This window comes from Marmota flaviventris, chromosome 17 (genome assembly GCF_047511675.1).
Source record: "Marmota flaviventris isolate mMarFla1 chromosome 17, mMarFla1.hap1, whole genome shotgun sequence".
NCBI lineage: Eukaryota > Metazoa > Chordata > Mammalia > Rodentia > Sciuridae > Marmota > Marmota flaviventris.
The window spans coordinates 31,496,065-31,515,557 of NC_092514.1; the positions used below are offsets into that span (position 1 = coordinate 31,496,065).

Sequence of the window (19,493 nt, forward strand, 5' to 3'; positions counted from 1 at the left end):
AATGGACTTGAGGGATAGCCCCAGACTCCAAGAGCCAGATTGTGGATAGCAGGCAAAAGGATCTTCCAGGATGCTGGAGCCTGCAGTAGAAAACCTCCTGGGCCAGCAGCCTCCACCTAAAGGCTCCAGCTAGCACCTGCCTTCCTGATGTTGGTCAGGCCATAGGGTTCCAGTGCACAACAACTCAGGTGAAAGTCAGAGATTGTATTGAGTCCAGGCAGAGTGACTCTGGGATGGCTGAACTGATTTGCCATGGGTGATAAGGCCCTGTCTGACTGCACAGAACTGAGCAACAGTGCTCCCTGCACCCTCCACAGAGAGCTCAGGAGACCAGGGAGGGCATGGGAAACTAGAAAGAGAGTGTTTCGGGAAACTGGTCCTGACACCAGGTTCTTCTACAGAAAGCCCTCTGCTGAGGCTCTGTGAGTGGGCAAATGTCTTCCACACATGTGTGGGATTTCCAGAAGCCTGCTGGACTTTGTTTCTATCAGCTCTGAAGGCATAACCCCAGTAGTGGCTGATATTCTCTGGGAAGGTCTCTGGGCACATGCCCCTTAAGATGTCCCTGTCAGAGATGATATTTTGGGCTCTTGTTCCATTGGTGAAAGACCTAGGCCCACACACCTAGTTCCTGACACTATCCTGGATGCACTGCCTCCACTGGAATTCAGTGTCCATGTGCCATGGCCACATCTAGGAGCCTGTGGTCCAAGCTTCATGCCCAAACTTCACTGTCCAACAGCAAGCTCATGTCCATTCTCCAGGCCTCATGCCCCTGCACCAACAAAGACCCCAAGCACAGCCATGACCAGACTCCAGGCTCCCTTGGCCCTCCTTCTACCCTGAGAATGCCAACTTGTTCTGCTGCCTTTCCTGACCTACCCACCCAATTTAATGACCCTGACTTCAGTGTCCCCATACCCTGAGGATCTATGGTTATTAGCCAGCACAGTAGTTTGGTGTCTGATGGGACAGATGGGTCAGAGGTGAGCCCAAAGCCCAGCCCTTTCCTGTTCTCCAGTGAGTTGATCTCTTACAGGTCACTTAGCCTCACCTGCATCTGCAGCCTGTGTACACATTGCAACTAGGCTGAGAATAGGTGCTATAACATAGGAATCAGGTGGGAAAATACTCAGAGTGTAATGAGAGCACCTTGTGAATGCCAAGTCTTGACATAGGACTCTTGCTCTAAAAATATATCAGAAAAGCATGGGGGAGAAGCCCAGCTGGTAGAGGTTGCCCATCAGAACCTAACTAACCATAGCTGTAATTCTCAGTTTTCTTCAACTCTCCACCAAAGGCAGACAGTGCTTGGTGCAACCTTTGAGAAGGGCAGCTTGGCAGGAATAACAAAAATTTTAAATGTGTGACATTTATTTTTCAGAATTCTACTTTTAGGAGAGTATTCAACAGAAATAATCTGGTTGGAGCACAAAGACCTGCATAGGTAATAAGCAAGTTGTGATCACAGAAAATCAGAAGCAGTTTAAAATTTGCCATCAAAGCGACTGGCTATGCAGGGCCTCCTGAAATGTAAATGAATTTTCTATATCTATAGGTATCAACATGAAAATATAAAAGTTACTTTAGTTTCTAAACTGAAGGCACATAACTGTCACCTCAGCTCTGATGACTAAAGGAGCATGGGTGGAAGTAAGTGCGTGATGTACATGGAAGGAAGGGTTTGGCGTCAATCCCTAGTTTTGTCTGGTCCTGCATGAGGAAGGGTGTCAGTCACCCCCTTGAGCAGAGGGACTGGAGGAGAGGATCTGAGCATGGGTTTTCACTTCTTAGACATGTTTCTCCCTTGCCTGATTTAAAACAAAAAACAAAACAAACAAACAAACAACAACAACAAAAAAAAACAGTGTGATGATTCCTGCATTCTTTTTTTTTTTTTTTTGCAAAAAAAACCAGGCAGCATGGTGTGTAGAGTCCACCATCATGTCCCAGGGTGGGTGCAGTCACTCTTGTGGTGACCTCCAGCATCAAGTGCCTGTAGTAGTCCTGGATTGTACTGGGTGAACCAAACCTCCTGACCAGTCTCAAGATAGTATTAAAAGGCACTAAAGCCGGGTGTGGTGGCACATGCCTGTAATCTCAGTAGCTTAGTGAGACTGTGTTTCAAAACAAAAGCTGGGGTGTGGCTCAGTAGTAGAGCGCCCCTGGATCCGATCTCCAGCACCACAATAACACAAAAGGCTTTGAAGCTGATGCTCCTCTTGCTGTGGATGCAGTAGGAAGCCTGGAACTGAAGCGGGTGCCAGAGCCACCAGACCTGCTGCCATTGCCTGGCTTTGGTTCCAGCTGCATGTGTCCAGCACACGTGGCCCTGGGGCTTCCAGGTCAGGCTGCACAGGGTAGGACCTTCTCAGCAGGCAGTGTGCAGTTGAGAAGGTTGTGTTCCCCTGACCCCTGGAGCCAAGCTCTCTTGTCTAAAGCAGGATCAGTGCCAGATACTCTTTGTCAGGCTTTGGTATTCACCCCTGAGACTAATCTCTCTAAAGCACCATGTGCAGAAACCTAGTGTTGGCCTCAGTCCCCTAGAGAGGCCTGAGCTGATCCCAGATGAGGTCATGATGCCACTTCTTGTCCTTACAAGTCCCGGACCCTCCCTGTGTGCCCACCTGCTTCAATAAAGGAGCCCATAACACTCTCCATGGTCTGCTGTCCCCTGCACTGAGCTAGGTGCTGGGGCACAGGCTTCAGGGACCCTTAAGTCCCTGGACCACTTCAGACCCAGAGCAGAGGGTGTTGCCCATTACAGGCTGTGCCTGAGGCTAGGCACAGCTTCTGTCTCCCTGCTGGGGCTAGACAAGGTGGGGGACTGTGCCCTGAGTGGGTGCAATGGGAAGCCATCCTGGAGGAACCTGCTATCAACTGCCTGAGGAGCCTTGGCTCCTGGCTGGTGAGTTCAGAGGGATCCCTGCACACAGGTGAGCCCATGCCTCCTTACCACCCAACTGGGCTGTGGAGGCTGAAGTCAGGGTCCTGAACATCCAGTAACTGGCATGTATAGGGCAGTTATGCAGGAGATGCATTCTGTTCCCACTGCCCATGAACACACTGAACTCATGGCAGTCACTGCTGGACACCTGATGTGCCCACTGGTTGGCCCTAACAACCAGAGAACCCACCAGCTCTTGTGCAGAAGAGGGGTGCTTAATGGCAGAAGGCTGAGCTGGGCACTAATTTTTTCCAGGGTGGCGCAGGTTGGAAAGTCCCTTAAACCCATGAACTCTGTGAACACAATAAAAACTTAAATATCACTTTTAATTTATTATAAATATTATATTTCTTGTTTAAGTTTTTATAGATGTCCCACCTCTGGGATGATGGGTCAAAGGGGATCTTGAGGCCTGGTACTTGGGTGAGGTTGTGATACCAGGGCTGCTGAGGAGGTTGGTGACACCAGTCTTCTCAGGCTGTGTCCCCTTGATGGCTAGAATGAGGGGCCTGATTGCAGAAGAGTCCCAACTTTGTTAGGAAGGAGGTCCTGGTAAGTGTTTAGGGTCAGAGGAGACCCCAGCCTTGCCCGAGGGTTGTAGCAAGTGAGGAGCCTGTGCACCTTCCCTCCCCAAGAGGAGAAAGAAGTGAGGTAGGTGGTGAGGAGAGTCAGGTGAGAAGCCAGGGACCTCAGGGCAGGCTGGTGGGCTCTCCACAATTCCCTTCCATAGCCTGTTCTGCTGGCCAGTGCCTGTCGAGGCCCCACTGGGAAGAGCAGGGCAGGTGCTGTCTGAGCTTTCAGGTCTCTGAGGAAAGAACCTGCTATATGTTCTTTTTGGAGGTAGTCACTCTTGAATAAAAAATGTATGATTCCTGAGGGTTGACCAGCTGACCCAGGCATCATCCAAGCTGTAGGCAGAGAGGGGAGGTGGCCTCAGGCTTGGCTCTGAAGTAGCTTCACAGCTGGGTGAGGCCTGGCCCTTGCTCTTCTTATCCCTGTGCTCTTGGATCCAGCATGCACAGGAGTTCTCACAGCTGAGATTCTGATGTGGGTGGGCAGGCCCAGCCCTAGACAGAAGGTGACGCCAGGGGCTGCATGCGCTATCTGTGCTGTCCCTGCTGCCACCAACACCACCCCATGTGATGCTCAGGGGTGCCTCTGTCCCCACATGGCCAATTGCCCCTGCCCCAGCCAGTGGAAGGCTTGGCATTTCTCCATGGTCCCTGGCCTGCCTCACAGCAGCAAGCTTGAGTGCTGGCAATGTAGCACTAGTGTCCGCCAAGGATCCTTCTCACTTGAGGTGGTGGCACAGAGCCCAGGTTCTCTGAGGTTGCTAGGAGTTTGAGCCCTGAAACACCAGGAAAGGAACAACGGCTTGGACTTCCAGAGGCTCCTGCTTCAGCCTGGCTTAACCAGGACCATGGAGGCTGGGAGATGGCCAGCTCTCAGGCTGGTGATCAGAATGCAGCAACCTGGACAGCAGAAATGACCTTGAGTGGTGTGTCTAGTGTCCTTTAAAGGCCACTTATGTGTTCATTCTCTCCTGGAGTCCTTCTGGTTGGAAGTGCGGAAGTGCCACACCAAGGCCAAAAAGCATGTCAGCCACCAGTGGAACCTGGCTCCAGACTCCTAGTCCTGTACTCTTGGGCGTGCCTTGGACTGAGCTCCACCATTACCTGATGAGGTAGGCACCCAAGACACTCAGGGCCAGCAACCCCCAGCTGGCACTGGGGTTCACGGTGCTGTTGCAGAGGTCTGTGTTGCAACAGGAAGCTCTGGAGTAACTCAGGCTCTCTTGGAAGCCAGGGCAGGTGTAAGCACATGACTTTATAACAAGCGTTTTCTGTCCTGGGGGACCTGGAAGAGGCAAGATAGAGAGTTGTTTATTGAGACCTGTGGAATCCGCTCCTGCCCCTCTCAAAACACTCAGGCCTCCCGACAGCCTGCCTGATGCTTCCTCCTTGCTCTCCCACCCCACAGGGAAGCATGGCAGGAGGTGACCAGGGTCAGGGCCCAGCATGTGACCACCACTAGGGCTTCTACCTGCTACTCTACTTCCCCACTCTTCCTTTCTGAGTAGCTGGTACCCTTGGGAACAATCTGAATTGTTGTGTTTCCCGTGCAGCATGTGGAGTGGACAGAATATCCTGTCTGCTCTTCCACTTGGAAGAAAGCAGCAGCGTTGTGCCCATTTTGCAGGGTAGAGACAATCACAGTGTTTACCTGAACAATTGCCGGCCAATCTCAGTGCCTAGATTAGAAATGGGGGACTTCCCAGGCTTGCCTTTTTGCTGGAGGCTCCAGGTGCCAGATCCACATCTCACCCCACACCACCCTGACCCCCACCTGCCCGGAAGGCAGATACTCACTGTTCCAGGTCGTCAGGCAGTATCGGGCGTCAGCCCTGCAAGACGTGGGCTGGAAGCAATTTCCTGATGCCAAGCACTCGTGACACTTCAGGCCCTGGACTGGAGGAGAGATGCCTCAGTTCAGGGACCCAGGCCTCCCACCCCACAGCCATCGACCCCACAGGTGTGGACCCTGCTTTTTGGAAAGCACCCACCTCCCAAACCCTCCACCTCATTCTGGCTCCCCCATCTGCCTGCCCACCCTGGCAGTCAGCCCACTGCTGGTTCTGGGAGCCCACCAGAAGTCACAGCACCATGCATTCTCTAGGGCAGGAAACCGAGGCTCTGAGCAAGTCCTGCCCTGTGCCCTGGCTCCTTCTCTGGGCAGCAGAGGGGCACATCATTCTGGGGGCATGTCCACGTACTTCAGACTCTCAGAATGGCAGCCAGGGTCCTCAGAGCCCTGGGGACACAGGGCAGGGCACCTACAAGCTTACCTGGCCATGCCAACAGGAACAGAGGCAGCAACCAGAGCAGGTGTCGCATCCCTAGTCCAAGCAGGTAGGCAGGCAAGTGTACAGAGCAAATGTCTGGCCTGCATGAGGCCAGCTGACTTTTATTAGCACCCCCAGATGTGGTGGGTGGAGTGTCAGTCCTACGTCACTCCTAGCTAATGACATGTGTTGTCACGGGGGTGTGGTTAGGTGATGAACACTTCTGGAATTCACCTGACTGGCCCAGGCCTCCGCCAGCCACTGGACCTTACTTCCCCACTTCCCTCTGTGGGCCAGGACAACCATGCTGCTCTGCCTCTTGGGGCCCCTCCCTGACAGCATAATCTGCTCCACCATAACAAACACTGCAGACAGGGTCAGGACCACAGAGAAGCATCTTCCCCATTCTGGATGCTGAAGACCGAGGGCGAGGTGCCTGTAGGGCTGGCTCCTCTGAGGCCTCACCTTGCCATATTCTCTCTGTGTCCTCCCATGGATGTCCCTCTATGTATCTGTGCCCTGATGTCCTTTTCTCACAAGTGCACCAGGAGGATTGGATCAGGGCCACCTTAGTGACTTCACAGCCTGTGTCACCAATTTAAAGACCTCATCTCCAAACAGTCACACTCTGAGGGACTGGGCAGTCAGGGCCTCAACATATGAATTTGGGGGACACAGTTCAGCCCATGACACAGGGGCTGGTCTTTTTTCATGCGGGAGTGTAGATGTGATGCACAGTCACTGGGTGCTCTGTGGGACCCGTTAGCCACAGCCTCCCCAGAGGGGACATGGTAGGAGCCCAGTGTGACTGACACTGGCCAAGGAGGGGTGAGAGGTGTCACATGGAGATAACATCTACTTCTTTGCCTCATCACACCATGGGCTGTAGGGGGACTTATTTTGTGTCCCATCAAGAATGAAGAGGATACAGTATGTACATTCTGTCTGAATTTCAAAGGTGCAGAAACACCAGAGGGAAGGATGTGACTGGGTAGGAGTGTCCCTTAGAAATCAAGGGAGTCAAGTGCTAAGACAGAGCCCTCCTGATGGCGGGGGCATGACAGCATACCCAGGGGGTCTCAGCTGGACACCCACCCCCTGTCCACCACCAGCAGAGACTGGATTCTACAGGCTGTTAGGGGCCCTGAGCCAAGGACTCAGGCCCAAGAGCCTTTGACCTTGGGAGATTCCACACTGTTTACCACTACTGGCCAGATCCCTTCCACCCCAGAAGCCCAGATGGCCAGAGGCTGTTTGCTTGCTGCTAATCGCAGAGGCAGTCAGTTGAGCCCAACCAGCCTCTCCAGAGCCCCCTGAACCCAGGTGTGGGGGTTCTGGGAATGAATTGCACAGCATGGCTATTTCTCTGCATGAGCTTGAGAAGCTCTATACACCTGGGTCCAGACCCACACTTTCAAGCCTGGACTAGGGCCCAAGTTGCATTTTGCCTAGTGCCACACAGACTAGGAGGAAGTGCTCCTCTGGATTGCTACAGGTTCTCTCCTCCCTGCCTTCAGGTCCCCTTCTATTGTCACCATGCCTAGCCAGGACTCCTTGGCCCTGGGCACTGTCACCTCACCAAGTGCCCCATGGATCCAGAAGCCAAGGTGCCCTGTGGGTCAGACCCTGCCCTAGGCCATGCAGCAGGTAAGAGATGGAACCCAGGTCCTTGGCTCCTCCAACATCGCCGGCAGGGCTATTTCCCCTTGCAAGTGAGAAATAGAAGATGAGTCCAGGAACACATCACCTCCATGACCAGAAGGGAAAATGGGGGTGAGGGACAGGTACCTGATGGGGATGCTGGGGGTGGGGAAAGGGTCTCTGGAAGGGTTTTAGTTTCCACCAGCCCTGTGTGGCCTGACAGGGTTCTGGTTCTGTCAAAAAATAAAAAAATAAATAAATACTCAGTGTGCAAAGTGTGGGAATTTGGTCTTTCTTTTAAACTACCAGGATTCCTGATGTGAGTAATGAACCCAATACATGGAAAAGGAAACTGAGGCCCTGAGGGGGGATATGACCAGCCAGGTCACACCTGGGTGTGAGGATTGCCCTTCACATAGGGGACTGCATCTTCCAATCTGTGAGGAAACAGATATCCCTGGTGTTGTGGGCTCATATCTGCTCTCTGTATGGGGATAGTCATCACCCTCCTGGGAACCCAGAAGCAATAGGAACATAAGCAATAGGTACCTAAGAGACGCCCCCCCCCCCCAGCCTGATGGACTGGTCAAGATTTCTGGGAGCAGTCTGGGAACACCCTACATGATTTAGCCTAGACTTGGCTAGCAGCCAGGCTCAGCGGTGACAGGAGGGGGCAGACCTGCTTCCAGCACCACCTAATCTCTGAGTCCTCCCAGTATCCTAGGAGACAGCTGACCTCACTGCACTTCCCAGGCAGGGAGTTCCAGCCACCTGTCTGCATCATGTTATGGGCTAGCGGGAAAGGCCAGGGGTCAGCCAAGAGGAACGGTACATTCCGAGTAGGGAGTCAAGACAATACTGGGACTAGTCACAGGTGACCAGCCCAGAAGTTCTGCTTATCATGTCGGTGTTGTAACTAAGCTTCATCCCCTAGGTAACCTGAACAGTATAGCAGGCAGCTGATAGTTCTATAAAAAGAAAAATGCCCTAGAGACATCCTAGTTCTAACCCTGTGGACCTGTGGCGACATTCCTTCACATGGCAAGGGGATATTGCAGATGGGATGAAGCTAAGGATCTGGATGTGGGGAGGTGATTCTGGATTGCCCAGGGGCCCTGATGTCATCACAGGGTCTTTGCAGAGGGAAGCAAGAGGCTAGAGGTCAGAGACAGGGAGGCAAGGACAGAAGCAGAGAAGGGACACTCCAGAACAGCCCCTGAAAGCTGCAAGGAGCAAGGGCAGAGCTGTCCCTCAGCCTGTGGGAGGAACGCGATCAGCCACACCTTGCTTTCAGCCAGGAAGACCCATTGCAAGCTTCTGACCCCCTGAAGTAACAGACCATAATCATTACTTTTCTTGTTGTTTGTTACACTGGCCACAGGAGACCAGGTTGTTAGGATCCTGCCTCTGGAGTGGACCCAGAGAAAGATAACCAGCCTAGAAGTTCTGCAGGGGAGGTTGCTCATGACCCCAATGACAGGAGCAGGGTCAGATCATGGAGACAGGGGACTCCTCAAAAGGATCTGACCTCTGTCAATGGAGAGGCCACTGCTCCCAGAGAGCCCTTCCTATTTCCTGCCCTGGGTGCTCCCCAGCCATCTCTTTCTGACAGGACTGCAGTCCTGACAGTCACCCTTTGAGTCACATCTCTCCCATGCAGCCAGTCCCTGGCACTTCCCCCACATAAGAAGTGACAGCTGCCTATCCCACCTGGCCCCTTGTTCTCTGGGATCTAGGTCACTGTGACGGGGAGCACCCCAGGCAGGCTTTAGCCAGAAGCGGCACTGAGACAAGGTGTGTTGGTTTATTTTTGACAGAACTTTGTTTCTATGGTAAAATGCATGTCCCATTTAATTGACCAATGGCCACTCTTAAGTGTACAGTTAGTGGCATAAGCAGCCCATCCTCAGGACCTCCTTATCTTCCCAGACTGAAGCTCCATCCTATTAACACTAATCCCTCCCTGACCCCCGCCCTAGCACTCATCACCCACTGCCTGTCCCCATGGCTCCTAGGGACCTCAGAGGAGTGGAATTCCTGGCTGGTCTCACTTGATGTAGTTTCTTCGTGGTTCTTCCATGTTGTGTTGTGTGTCTGCATTTCCTCCCTTTTCACATGGTTTCACATATAGAAATGTTTGTAACTGATCTTCTTGCTGACTGAAGCTTTACTGGTAAACACTGTTCTTCTTTGTCCCAAGTAACCTTTTTTGATCTGGTCCATTGTGTCTCCTATTAGAATAGCCACCCCTGTTCTCTGTGGGTCACAACTTACTGGATGTTTTTTCTATCTCTTTGCTTTCAACCTGTTTGTGTCTCTGGATCTAAAGTGAATCTCAGGTGGTAGATGTGGTTCAGTGGTAGATCACTTGCCTGGCAGGCACAAGGCCCTGGGTTTGAGCCCCAGCACAGCAAATAAATAAAAATAAATACATAATAAAAATAAAGTGAGTCTCTTGCAGAGAGTATATAATTGGATCAAGGGGGATATATTTTTTCCATTCTGGCAATCTCCATGTTTGGATTGGAGAGTTTAATTCACTTACATTTAAAGTAATTACTGATAAAAAAAGATTTGTTTATGTTAATAGTAGCAGTGATTCTTTTATGGTGGTGGTGATAGTGTTAATGGTGGTGATGATGGTGATGGTTGTGGTGATAATGATAGTGATGACAGTAGTGGTGATGGTTCTAAGGGTGTGATGGTATTAAGGAAGGAGATGATAGTAGGGATGATGATGATGATGATGATGATGATGATGATAATGATGGTGATGACAGTGAAGGTTGGTGGTGGTGGTGATGGAGGTGATGATGGTGGTATGTTTGTGGTGCTGGTAATGTTGATGGTGATAGTGATGATAGTAAAGGTGGTATTGGTGATGGAGGTGGTGATGGTGTTGGTGATGGAGGTGGTGATGGTGGTGGTGATGGTAGTGGTAGGGATGGTGGTGGTGGTTATAGTGGTGTTGCTGGTGCTGGTGCTGGTAATAGTAATGGTAATGGTGGTGGTGATGGAGATGGTGATGGAGGTGGTGGAGGTGGTGATGGAGGTGGTGGATGTGGTGGTGGAGGTGGTAAAGGGGGTGGTGGAGGTGGTGATGATGGTGGTGATGGTTGCTGGTGCTGGTGCTGGTGGTGATGGTGATGGTAATTGTAGTGAAGGTAGTGGTGCCTGTGTTATTAATGAAGGTGATGGGGGCAGTAATGATGGTGTGATATTAATGGTGGTGGTGATAGTGGAGATGATGGGGATGGTGGAGAGAGAGCAATAGTGGTGATTTTGCTAACAGCAGTGGTGGTAAAGGTGGTGAAGGAGTATATCATGGTTTCAGCTGCAGTTGGCATGAGTCAATACTAGGTGGTTGTTAAAGCTCAATCTTCAGGATCCTTAACACTTGAACTTGAATCCCAGCTCCAACTCTTATTCTCAGCATACTCATTACCATGTTAGTCATCTCAGTCTGCCTCACTTATTTACTCAGTGTGGTGGTCATGGGACTCACATAAGGTGACTGGAGAGTAAATGGAATAAGTCTCACAATGAGTTTAGCCCAAGAATGGAATGGATGCCTTCCCCCAAATCATGGGTTTACAAACACCAGCCCAGACACGCAGCCCTACTGGCTCTAATGTCTTCAGATTTCCATTGATTTCTGGCTCCGTTTAGTTCTTGTGACCTTACCATGACCCACCCATTTGTCCCCTAAATACACTTTCTTGGGTTGTGACTGAGCTCAGAGGTAAAGCACTTGACTAGTGCTGCCCCCGACCCACGCAGGCAGTTGAACTTAAGGTCGCTTATGTGAATTTCCAGGGACACCAAATAAAACACAGATATATACTTTACCCTTAAACAAGCTTCAGGACAGCTTCTCCGCTCTTGGCCTCAGTCTCCCCAAATGGGAGAGCAAGAGAAAGTCACGAGACGCTGGTGAGAGAGAGAGCGAGCAGGTTTGGAAGTGGGCTTTTATTGGGGGGACTCTTTCTTATTCTTAGAAAGTTCCATCCAAAAAAGGTCAGAAGGGACAGAGTTACAAGGGACAGGTGAGTGTAATTCAACCCAAAGGGTGACACGCCTACATCTGAAGACAGGCCCTCAACTTCCTGAACCGGGACAACGTCCAGGTCAATATAAAATGTAATGACTGGTCAAAGCCTCCCGCTTCAGGAAGGAAGGCGCGAATCCTTCAGAGTGGCTCCCCACAGACCAGAATGTACAGAGCCCTGGGTTCAATCCTCAGCACTGAAATGAGCAAATACATAAACTCTCTTCTGCCCCAGCTTAGGGGCATTTATCTGGCACTCTGATCCCCTTCTGTGTGGCGTCTGGGGACACACACTGCAGTTTGCCACAGGCTCATACACTCTGGCCCCAAAGGCTGTGAGGGTCAGACAGTTTCCACCTCTACCCACTCTCTCCAAAGGCTCTTCATTCCCCTCCAAGCCTTGCAGATGTGACCAGTTAGATGCTGTCCTCGCCCAAAGACTATCCTTCCCAAATGTGTGTCCTCAGGCCACATGAAGACAGAAAAGCCCACACAAGCCAGACATCCCTGTGCCTCCCTCTCCCTATATCTAATTGGTCCCAAAGTTCTTCCCACCCAGAATCCCACCTTTACACTGTTGCTGCTATGTCTGTAACAGCAGCTCTTGTCTGGCAGGGTGACCCTCCTGCTTTTGTCTCTGCCACCACCCACTTATCCACTGCAGACACATGCCCTAAGCCATGCTGGCTCAGAGTATCCCTGTGCCCCAATCCAGTGCACATTCCCTGTGTACTTTCATATTATCAATCTCAGATCAGAATGAGGAGATGGAAACCCAAATCCAGTGTGCCTGGTTCTAATACAGCTCTGCCACTTACTTAGCTGTGTGAACTCGGGTTAGTTAACTTCTCTGTGTGTCAGTTGCCTTATGTGTCAAATGGGTCTCATGACAGCACCTACTTCCTAAGGTTTGGGGGAGTAAGAGTGATACACACAGATCCTCTTAAGGTATAACTGCCCTGGTGCTCCCTAGACACGGTCTACAGTTCCAACATAGTTCACAGCATGCTCGCCTCCATGTTGTGTCTGTCTGCTGCAGACTGACCCTCTTGATAGGGGTGGGAGGGTTTTCCTGGGCTTCCTACTATCCAGGCTGTGCAGGCCAGCTGCTCTGCTGTGGCCCAGACACAAGGACTAGAGCACTGTGATGAAGACAGGCGCTGGACTGGCCCACCTGAGGCTCCAGGACCAGCCCTCTCCAGGGGTGGAGGGAGCGCCTGCAGCATGCTACACCATAGCCAGCCAACTGTATACCAAGCAGCATCAGAGTTTCCATGGCAGTGATGGCCATGTGCAGCCTTGGCCCCCTGAGTCACTCTGACATTCCAGTGAGTCATGGCCTCTCCATAGCTCCAGAGGCAGGACTCCAGGTCAGCAGCCCGCAGGCATGCTCCTTATTTCTCTGGCTCCTGGCTTTCCTCCCACCGCCACTGTGTGAGCACACACCCAGGGACCTTGGACCCTGGCAATGCCATAGGAGACTTAGGACACGTGTGTCTGTCCAGGAAATGTCAGGCAGTGGCCCTATCCACATGGCTGGGGGGATCCGCCCTCTCCCTGTGGATGAGGCATAAGGCCTGAGAAGCAGCCACCAGGCGACCCCCAAAGGTCCTGAAGCTACAACTGCACAGCCCACACCACAAATCCTGCCCAAACTGAAGAGTCCCTAAGGTCCCCCACCCAGGCCCTCTGCCCGCCCGTCACAGCCCAGCCCCACCACCTGGAGGTAGGAGGACAGCTCAGAGCCTGGGAACACACTGTGGAGCCAACCCAGGTCCCCATCCTGGCCACACACCTGCTTCCTGTGTGCTCCATGCCTGTCTTCTCATCTGCAAATTGAAGGGAACAGCAACCCCTATGAGGCCAGGGAGCCTTGAGGAGCATGGAGTAACGTGTGGAGTGTGGCTGGCTCAAGCCCTGGACACATGTGCTGTCCTTGCTGTGGTTATTTCCCAGATGCAAAGAGCCGCCCGCGTGGGCTCTCCCCGTCTTCACTTCTCCCACCTCCTGCTCTGGCTCTTCCCTCCTCACCACCTCTCCCTCTCTCTTCCCACTGTCCCTGCTGGACTTGGCCCTACAGCCCCCTCCCAGAGTCCCTCCTCTCTCCCTACTCTGTCTTGCCCTTTCCTTCAGCCCTCTTGTCCTCCACTGTCCCTCCCAATCTGTGTCCTAGGATCATCCCCACCTGGATGTTGTCCAATCACCTTCTACCAAACAGTTGTGATTTTCTCCTGTTCCAAACCTGTTCTTTCATGTCCCCCTAGCCCCTGGTCACTTAACTATACACTGGTATCCCTCTGGTGCCCCAGCCCCACAAGCTGTCATTGGTGGGCTGTTCCAAACCCATCCCTACCCCCGGCGCCCCCACCTGTCCAGCTGCCCTCTCTAAGGCTCCAGCCACGTCCCCTCTGTCCTGCCCTCCATTTTCTCATCCCGATTGCAGGGCACCTCTGACCAGGTCACTGTCCTGCTCTGCTACAGGGGCTCTTCCCCACAGGGAGGGCTCCTCTCTTCCACCAGTAGGAGCCCAGACTCCTGGGTCTCCATGGAAGCTCTGAAGCTCTCTGAGACCCGAGACCCACTTGACTCCATCTTTGGACCTTTTTCTGAATGCATTACTCACCATTGTTTGTGTTTTTCACCACTGAAAACAAAGAATAAACACGAACAGGAAAACACACAAAAGCTCTCCCCTTAAGGGCACCCTGTGAACTTTTACATGGGGTTACACTCCTGCAATCACTCTCCTGTGCTGCTCCCACCCAGTAACCATTGTTCTGATTTCTATTGCCAGCTCTCCATCTTTACTATTCTGGAAACTTCCATAAGTAGGACTGGGGGAGGGGGGCGCTGCTCTGAAGTTGGCATGGACTCTGTGCTGTGCCTGTGCACCATGGTCCTGTCCCTGATCTGCTCTGCTCTGTGCTTCTGTATGATGTGCTGTTAATGAGGGTGTCACACTGATTCCATCTTTCTTCTGTTGATGGACAGACAGGGAATGAACACAAAAAGTCCCTGGGGATGCTGACTTACATGCCTCCTAGCCATATGGCTGAGAAAGCAAATGCTGGGCCAAAGGGAGGCTGATGTGGAGTGTGAGAGTCAGCTTTCCATTGCTGTAACACAATGCCTGAGACCTATGAAGAGGAAGGGCTTATTTTGTCTGACAGTTCTAAAGGTTTCCATCCAGGCCTGCTTTGGGGCCTGTCCTGAGGTAGCACACCATGGAAGAGCACGTGGCAGAGCAATCTTCACAACTCATGTCTGGGATACAAGAGAGAAACAAGGAAAAGGCCAGGGTCCCTTCAAGGATTCATTGAAGTGACCTGAAACCTCCTACTAGGCCCCACTTCCTATTTTCCACCACCTCCCAGTAGCACCATCCAGGAACTAGCCTTTAACACATGGGCCTGTGGGGCACTCTGTCCTCCAGGCAGTCCTGCTGGGATTCACTCCTCATGCTGCATGAGACACACCTACAATTATTCATGTTTCTCTGAAACCCAGATCTGACCAGCACCCTGGCTGCTGAGGCAGGCCCAGAGGCTACCGGGTTGCCTTGCCTTCATCCTGGGGGGAAAGCATGAGGGTCATCTCTTCAGGGGTCAGTTAGACCAAACTGACAGGACAGAGGCATCTGGGACCTGGCTCAGGCCTCTGACTTCTCCTGCTTCACTTGCCATTCCTAGGGCTGCCCTGGTGGCTGATGTCCTGCTGTCTCAGCAGAGCTTGCCATGTGTACTGGAATTGGGGTTATCCCCCCGACTCTGGGCAGTGGCATGGCCTCCCTCCCTCAGCCACGTCACCCCTCTCCCCCAGCCAAGGCTACAGGATGACTCCAAGCCTTGGAAACAACAGAAAAGGGCACAGAGAAGGATTCATAGCAGATGGGGTGCTGTTGGGGCTGTTTGTGGGGGGACTCATGACCCCATGTATGTTCTACAAATCCACATGGGCAATCATAGCACTGTAGGTATATTTGGAGGGCGTGCAGGGGGACACCAAAAATATCCATCAAGAAAGATGGCATTCCCTTCATAGAGAGCACCCTAATCCAAGAGCCCCAGAGAAGGAACCTTCCAGCCCCATCCTGGTTAAGACGCTTCCCTTGAGCAGGTATCACCCTGGACACTGAGGAGGAAGCTCTTGGCCTGGAAGGGCCCCCAGGATTACCCTCCTGTGACTTCGACGAGGGGCCACCTTCTGTCCAAGACTTTGAAGCTTTGAGTGGTGGAATAAGAGTGGGGAGGGTGTGGAGAGCGGCCTCGCATCTGTCCAGGGTCTTTGTCAGAGCCACTGACTAGCAGCGAGCATGCCCTGGCTTCCTACTTCATCCGTCTCTGCTGTGTGTGAGCACTCGAGGCTGCAGCTGCAGAATTGAAGTCATTACAAACATGGCCACTGAACACGTCTTGGTTTCCACGGCTTATCGTCCCTGTGGCCTTTCCAGCAACATGAGTCTGCTCCTGGGGCCCGTGAGCATGAGCATGAGCACAGCTGTGGGAGGCTTTCCCGGGGCTGCCACAGGGAGGGCAGCAGTGCTTCTCTCCTGTCCTCCATGAGGCCACTGGAAGCCATGCTCCTGCTGGGCACTGGCCCCATCAGCCTACTGCCATCTTGACACTGGAATTTTGTGGTGGATACTTGGGTCTTGATTTATAGGTCAGTCTGAGGGTGTTTCTTGTCTGCCACAGGCTGTCCTGTGGACACAGGGATCATTGTCATCGCCATAACTGCTCTCCACCAGCAGAGGGCAGGGTGGCACTAACTCTGCTCCCAATGATTCTGAGGGCCTGGCTCTTCAAAGGTCACCTTTGAATTAACAGACAAAACACGCACACACCACGTGCACACGCACCTGCTACACATCACAGGACACACACAACCCGACACACACTCGACACACAGTACTACAACTCACATGCCACATAACATACCATCCTATACTATGCTGTACGAAAAACACGACATGCACAGCACCCAATTATCCACATACAAACACAGCACACACGACATGCACATTTCACACACACACACTTCACACATACCACATACATATGCACCATTCTGTGAACCCTATTTTGTGATTCATTATATGGTTATTGTTTGGAAAGATCTCTGCACATGTGTCCCTGTGTCCTGTGTCACAGATCACAGTTCCTGTGTTGTGTGGGGTAGCCATGGGGGGACTTGGGACCTGGAGGAAGGGTTTGCACTCCCCTAGGGCTCACCCTTCTGGGCCATGCTGAGCCCCTCCTTCCCCAGCTGCCTCTGATAATACACTGAGGGATCAGGGCCCCACTGAGGATCACACCTGGGCACCCACAGGACAGCCACACCACATAACTCAGCATCCTCATGCCCTCCATGTGGGCTCCCCTCCACCCCTAACCCACTTGGCCTTTCCTTCTGCTGGCCAAGATGCCAGGGCCTTCCTGCTCAAGGACTTTGCCCTGAGTCCTTCACATTTCTCTAGTAGACTGGCTGCTACCTCCTGGAATGCAGAACTGGGGAGGGGGCTATTAACCATGGAGTGGGCCTCCAGGGTGGGGCTCAGAGGCCTCTTCTCTGAACTCTCCCTCCAGCCCTGACTGTGCCCAATGACCTGCACTGAAGTCCAGGAGCAGCTTGGGGTAGTCTGGGTAGTCTGCTCTTAGGAGGACTTGCTGTGGGGATGTAGCATAGGTGGGAAAAGGGAAGAAAGTTGGGGAGTCCATGAAGGGACTGAGATCCTGGAAGCTGGGATACCATAGGCCCAGGCTGCTCATGGCCACCAGGTGTGCAGGGTACATGGACAGTGCCTCAGTGAGGGGCTTAGGGTCAGATGGCTGGGGACTATTGGAAGTCCCAGAAGGGTAGCAGGTACGGGGTGTGACCTGGGGCCCAAGAATCTAGAGTCTTTGTAACTGGATTCGGGCATTCTCCAGTTCAGAAATGAGAGAAGACAATATAAAATGGAAAAATGAATTAAATCACAATTTGGCCAAAATGGAGGAAGATGCTGATCTGCCTCCACCTGTCCCAAAGAAGCAGTGCCATCTATAGGAACGAAGCTGGGAGATGCAGATGTGTAGGCCCTGGGGAGCCCTGATAGGTACTGCAGTCAGTTTCCTCCAGCCCTGCATTCCTTCCTGGGCCAGGGCTTTGGCCTGGCCAAAGCTTCCATCCTGGGCATGGGATGGTTGCATGCAGGGAGCTAGGACACTGACAGGATAATGTAGGGATAGAGAAAAAAGAAATTTGGAATTTCTATGAAATTTTCTGATTTTAACTGGGCCCCGCCACCATCCCCTATCTTGTCCATTCTGCAGTCTTGAGGGATGTGGGGCTCGCTGACATCTGGTCTTTTATTGCTGGGTTGGTGCAAAGATCTCCTCAAGGGCACACAGAGCTTGAGTGAAAAGAGCCAACTTCTGTGCTTTTCTTTACAGTTCCATTGCATTCTGTGTTCTTAAACAATGCTTGATTTTGTATATTTTAAAGCTTCATAAATGAGCCAACTTGCAAAGTTGCCCACTGGCTCCACCTAGTGGAAGACTTGGGAACCCTGCTCCAAAGACTCCCAGATCTGTGAATAAATTTTTCTGAAGATATTACTGATTGTTCGTCCACCAAGTGGTCTTGCAGGGCTTGTCCCATCCTTTGGTGTGATCTGACCCTTCATCAGAGGGGAAGTGACAGACTGTTAAGAGTCAGTATCAAAAGATCCTTTTTGAGACAAATTTGAGCAACAAACCAGGCTTAGAAAGAGTGATTCCCAGACTAAGCTTTTACTAGGAGTCCTGAAACACCTGTGTAGGGTCTTCCAGGTGAAGCACTGGGAGGGCTTGCAGTGAAGCCCTTTAGTCAGCATCTGCTCTCCCAGACTCTAGGTTCCCTGGCTGTAGTCACTATCTTATCAAGTTCTCTGGACCCCTATTCACCTTATGGGGCTCCACTTCTCTCAAAGGATCTGGGGGCTATCCACTATGAAGGTCACCAGGGACGCCTGTGAGGACATGGGGCTTACAACGGGTGCTCACACCTACCTCCCCTCTCATTCCCTATCCTTTCCATCCTCCTCAACCTGTGTGCATGGAGAACTTTGCCATCTGAGCCCCCACACTCTCCTCATTCACCCTTGGGCTACCTGCACCTGAGTGTGGTCCCAAAACCCAAACACTTTCTCTAATGGTAGAGGCTAAGAGCTCCCACATCTCCTCTGCCTCATCCTCCCCCTTCAAAAGTGTAGATCCTGCAGTTCTATCTGGGAGTCCATTTGTGATGGGGGCAGGCTCCCAGAGGCCCCAGCTGTGGGGTCAATGAGGCATCAGCACAATGACCAAGTAACCCTGGCTGCTAACTCACATTCAGGGTGGTTGGTAAAAAATTCTATATGTGCAATTAAATTCTTTCTTTATTGTGTTACAAAATGGCACACATTGCTGTGAAAACCTTGGAAGATCAGAACAGGAGGAGATCTCAGACCTGCATGGAGGAGTACCCGAGACCACAGCATCTGAGCCACGCTGCCATCTCTTCTGGTCTATGAGCAGGAGATGGAAGCTATCAGAAGCAAGGAAGCCTTGCTTTGCACACTTCACTGTTGAAGCTGACCTGGAAGGCACTTGGTAGAAGCCTCCCACTCCACCTCCACCAGGGCTGGACATGGCCATTGCCTCCTCTCCACTTGCCAGGGCTGAGTGATGCCATTGTTTGCAGAGGGCCGTGGACATTTACAGTCTGGATTTTCCAAGAGCCAACGCTTCCTTTGCATCTGGGGGAAGGCATATATTTTTATTTACCTTTCACTACAACCACTTCTTCCCTGCAGGAGCATAAGCACCTCTCATGTCAATGTCATTCCTCAAGCCATGTCGGTCAGATCCTTTTTTCCTAGTTCTGGTCCCCATCATTCTCTCCCTTTACCTATAAACTGGACCCATCATCTCAGGCCTGATCAGGAGCACAATCTGCAACCACACTCCCAGCCCAAGACAAAAACTACCCCAGCCCCTAACTGTCCTCTAGAGACT

At 52.0% G+C, this 19,493-nt stretch overlaps 1 protein-coding gene across 1 annotated transcript; it reads right to left on the bottom strand.

Moving 5' to 3' along the window:
* Positions 1-4,180: 4,180 nt before the first annotated feature.
* LOC114081243 (lymphocyte antigen 6D-like) lies at positions 4,181-5,841 on the bottom strand. Its single transcript, XM_027922804.2, has 4 exons — positions 5,793-5,841; positions 5,317-5,415; positions 4,624-4,804; positions 4,181-4,295 (listed from the first exon to the last, which is right to left on the bottom strand). The coding sequence occupies exons 1-4, from the start codon at positions 5,839-5,841 to the stop codon at positions 4,181-4,183; spliced, it is 444 nt and encodes a 147-aa protein (XP_027778605.2).
* Between the last annotated feature and the right edge of the window lie 13,652 nt (positions 5,842-19,493).

Bases quoted from the DNA above. Each gene is read 5' to 3' on its own strand.
- LOC114081243 (XM_027922804.2), bottom strand. From the start codon at position 5,841: ATGCGACACCTGCTCTGGTTGCTGCCTCTGTTCCTGTTGGCATGGCCA. The intron at 5,416-5,792 runs GTAAGCTTGTAG...TCTCTCCTCCAG, and splicing joins GTTCCTGTTGGCATGGCCAG to TCCAGGGCCTGAAGTGTCAC. The intron at 4,805-5,316 runs GTGAGTATCTGC...TGCCTCTTCCAG, and splicing joins CTGCCTGACGACCTGGAACA to GTCCCCCAGGACAGAAAACG.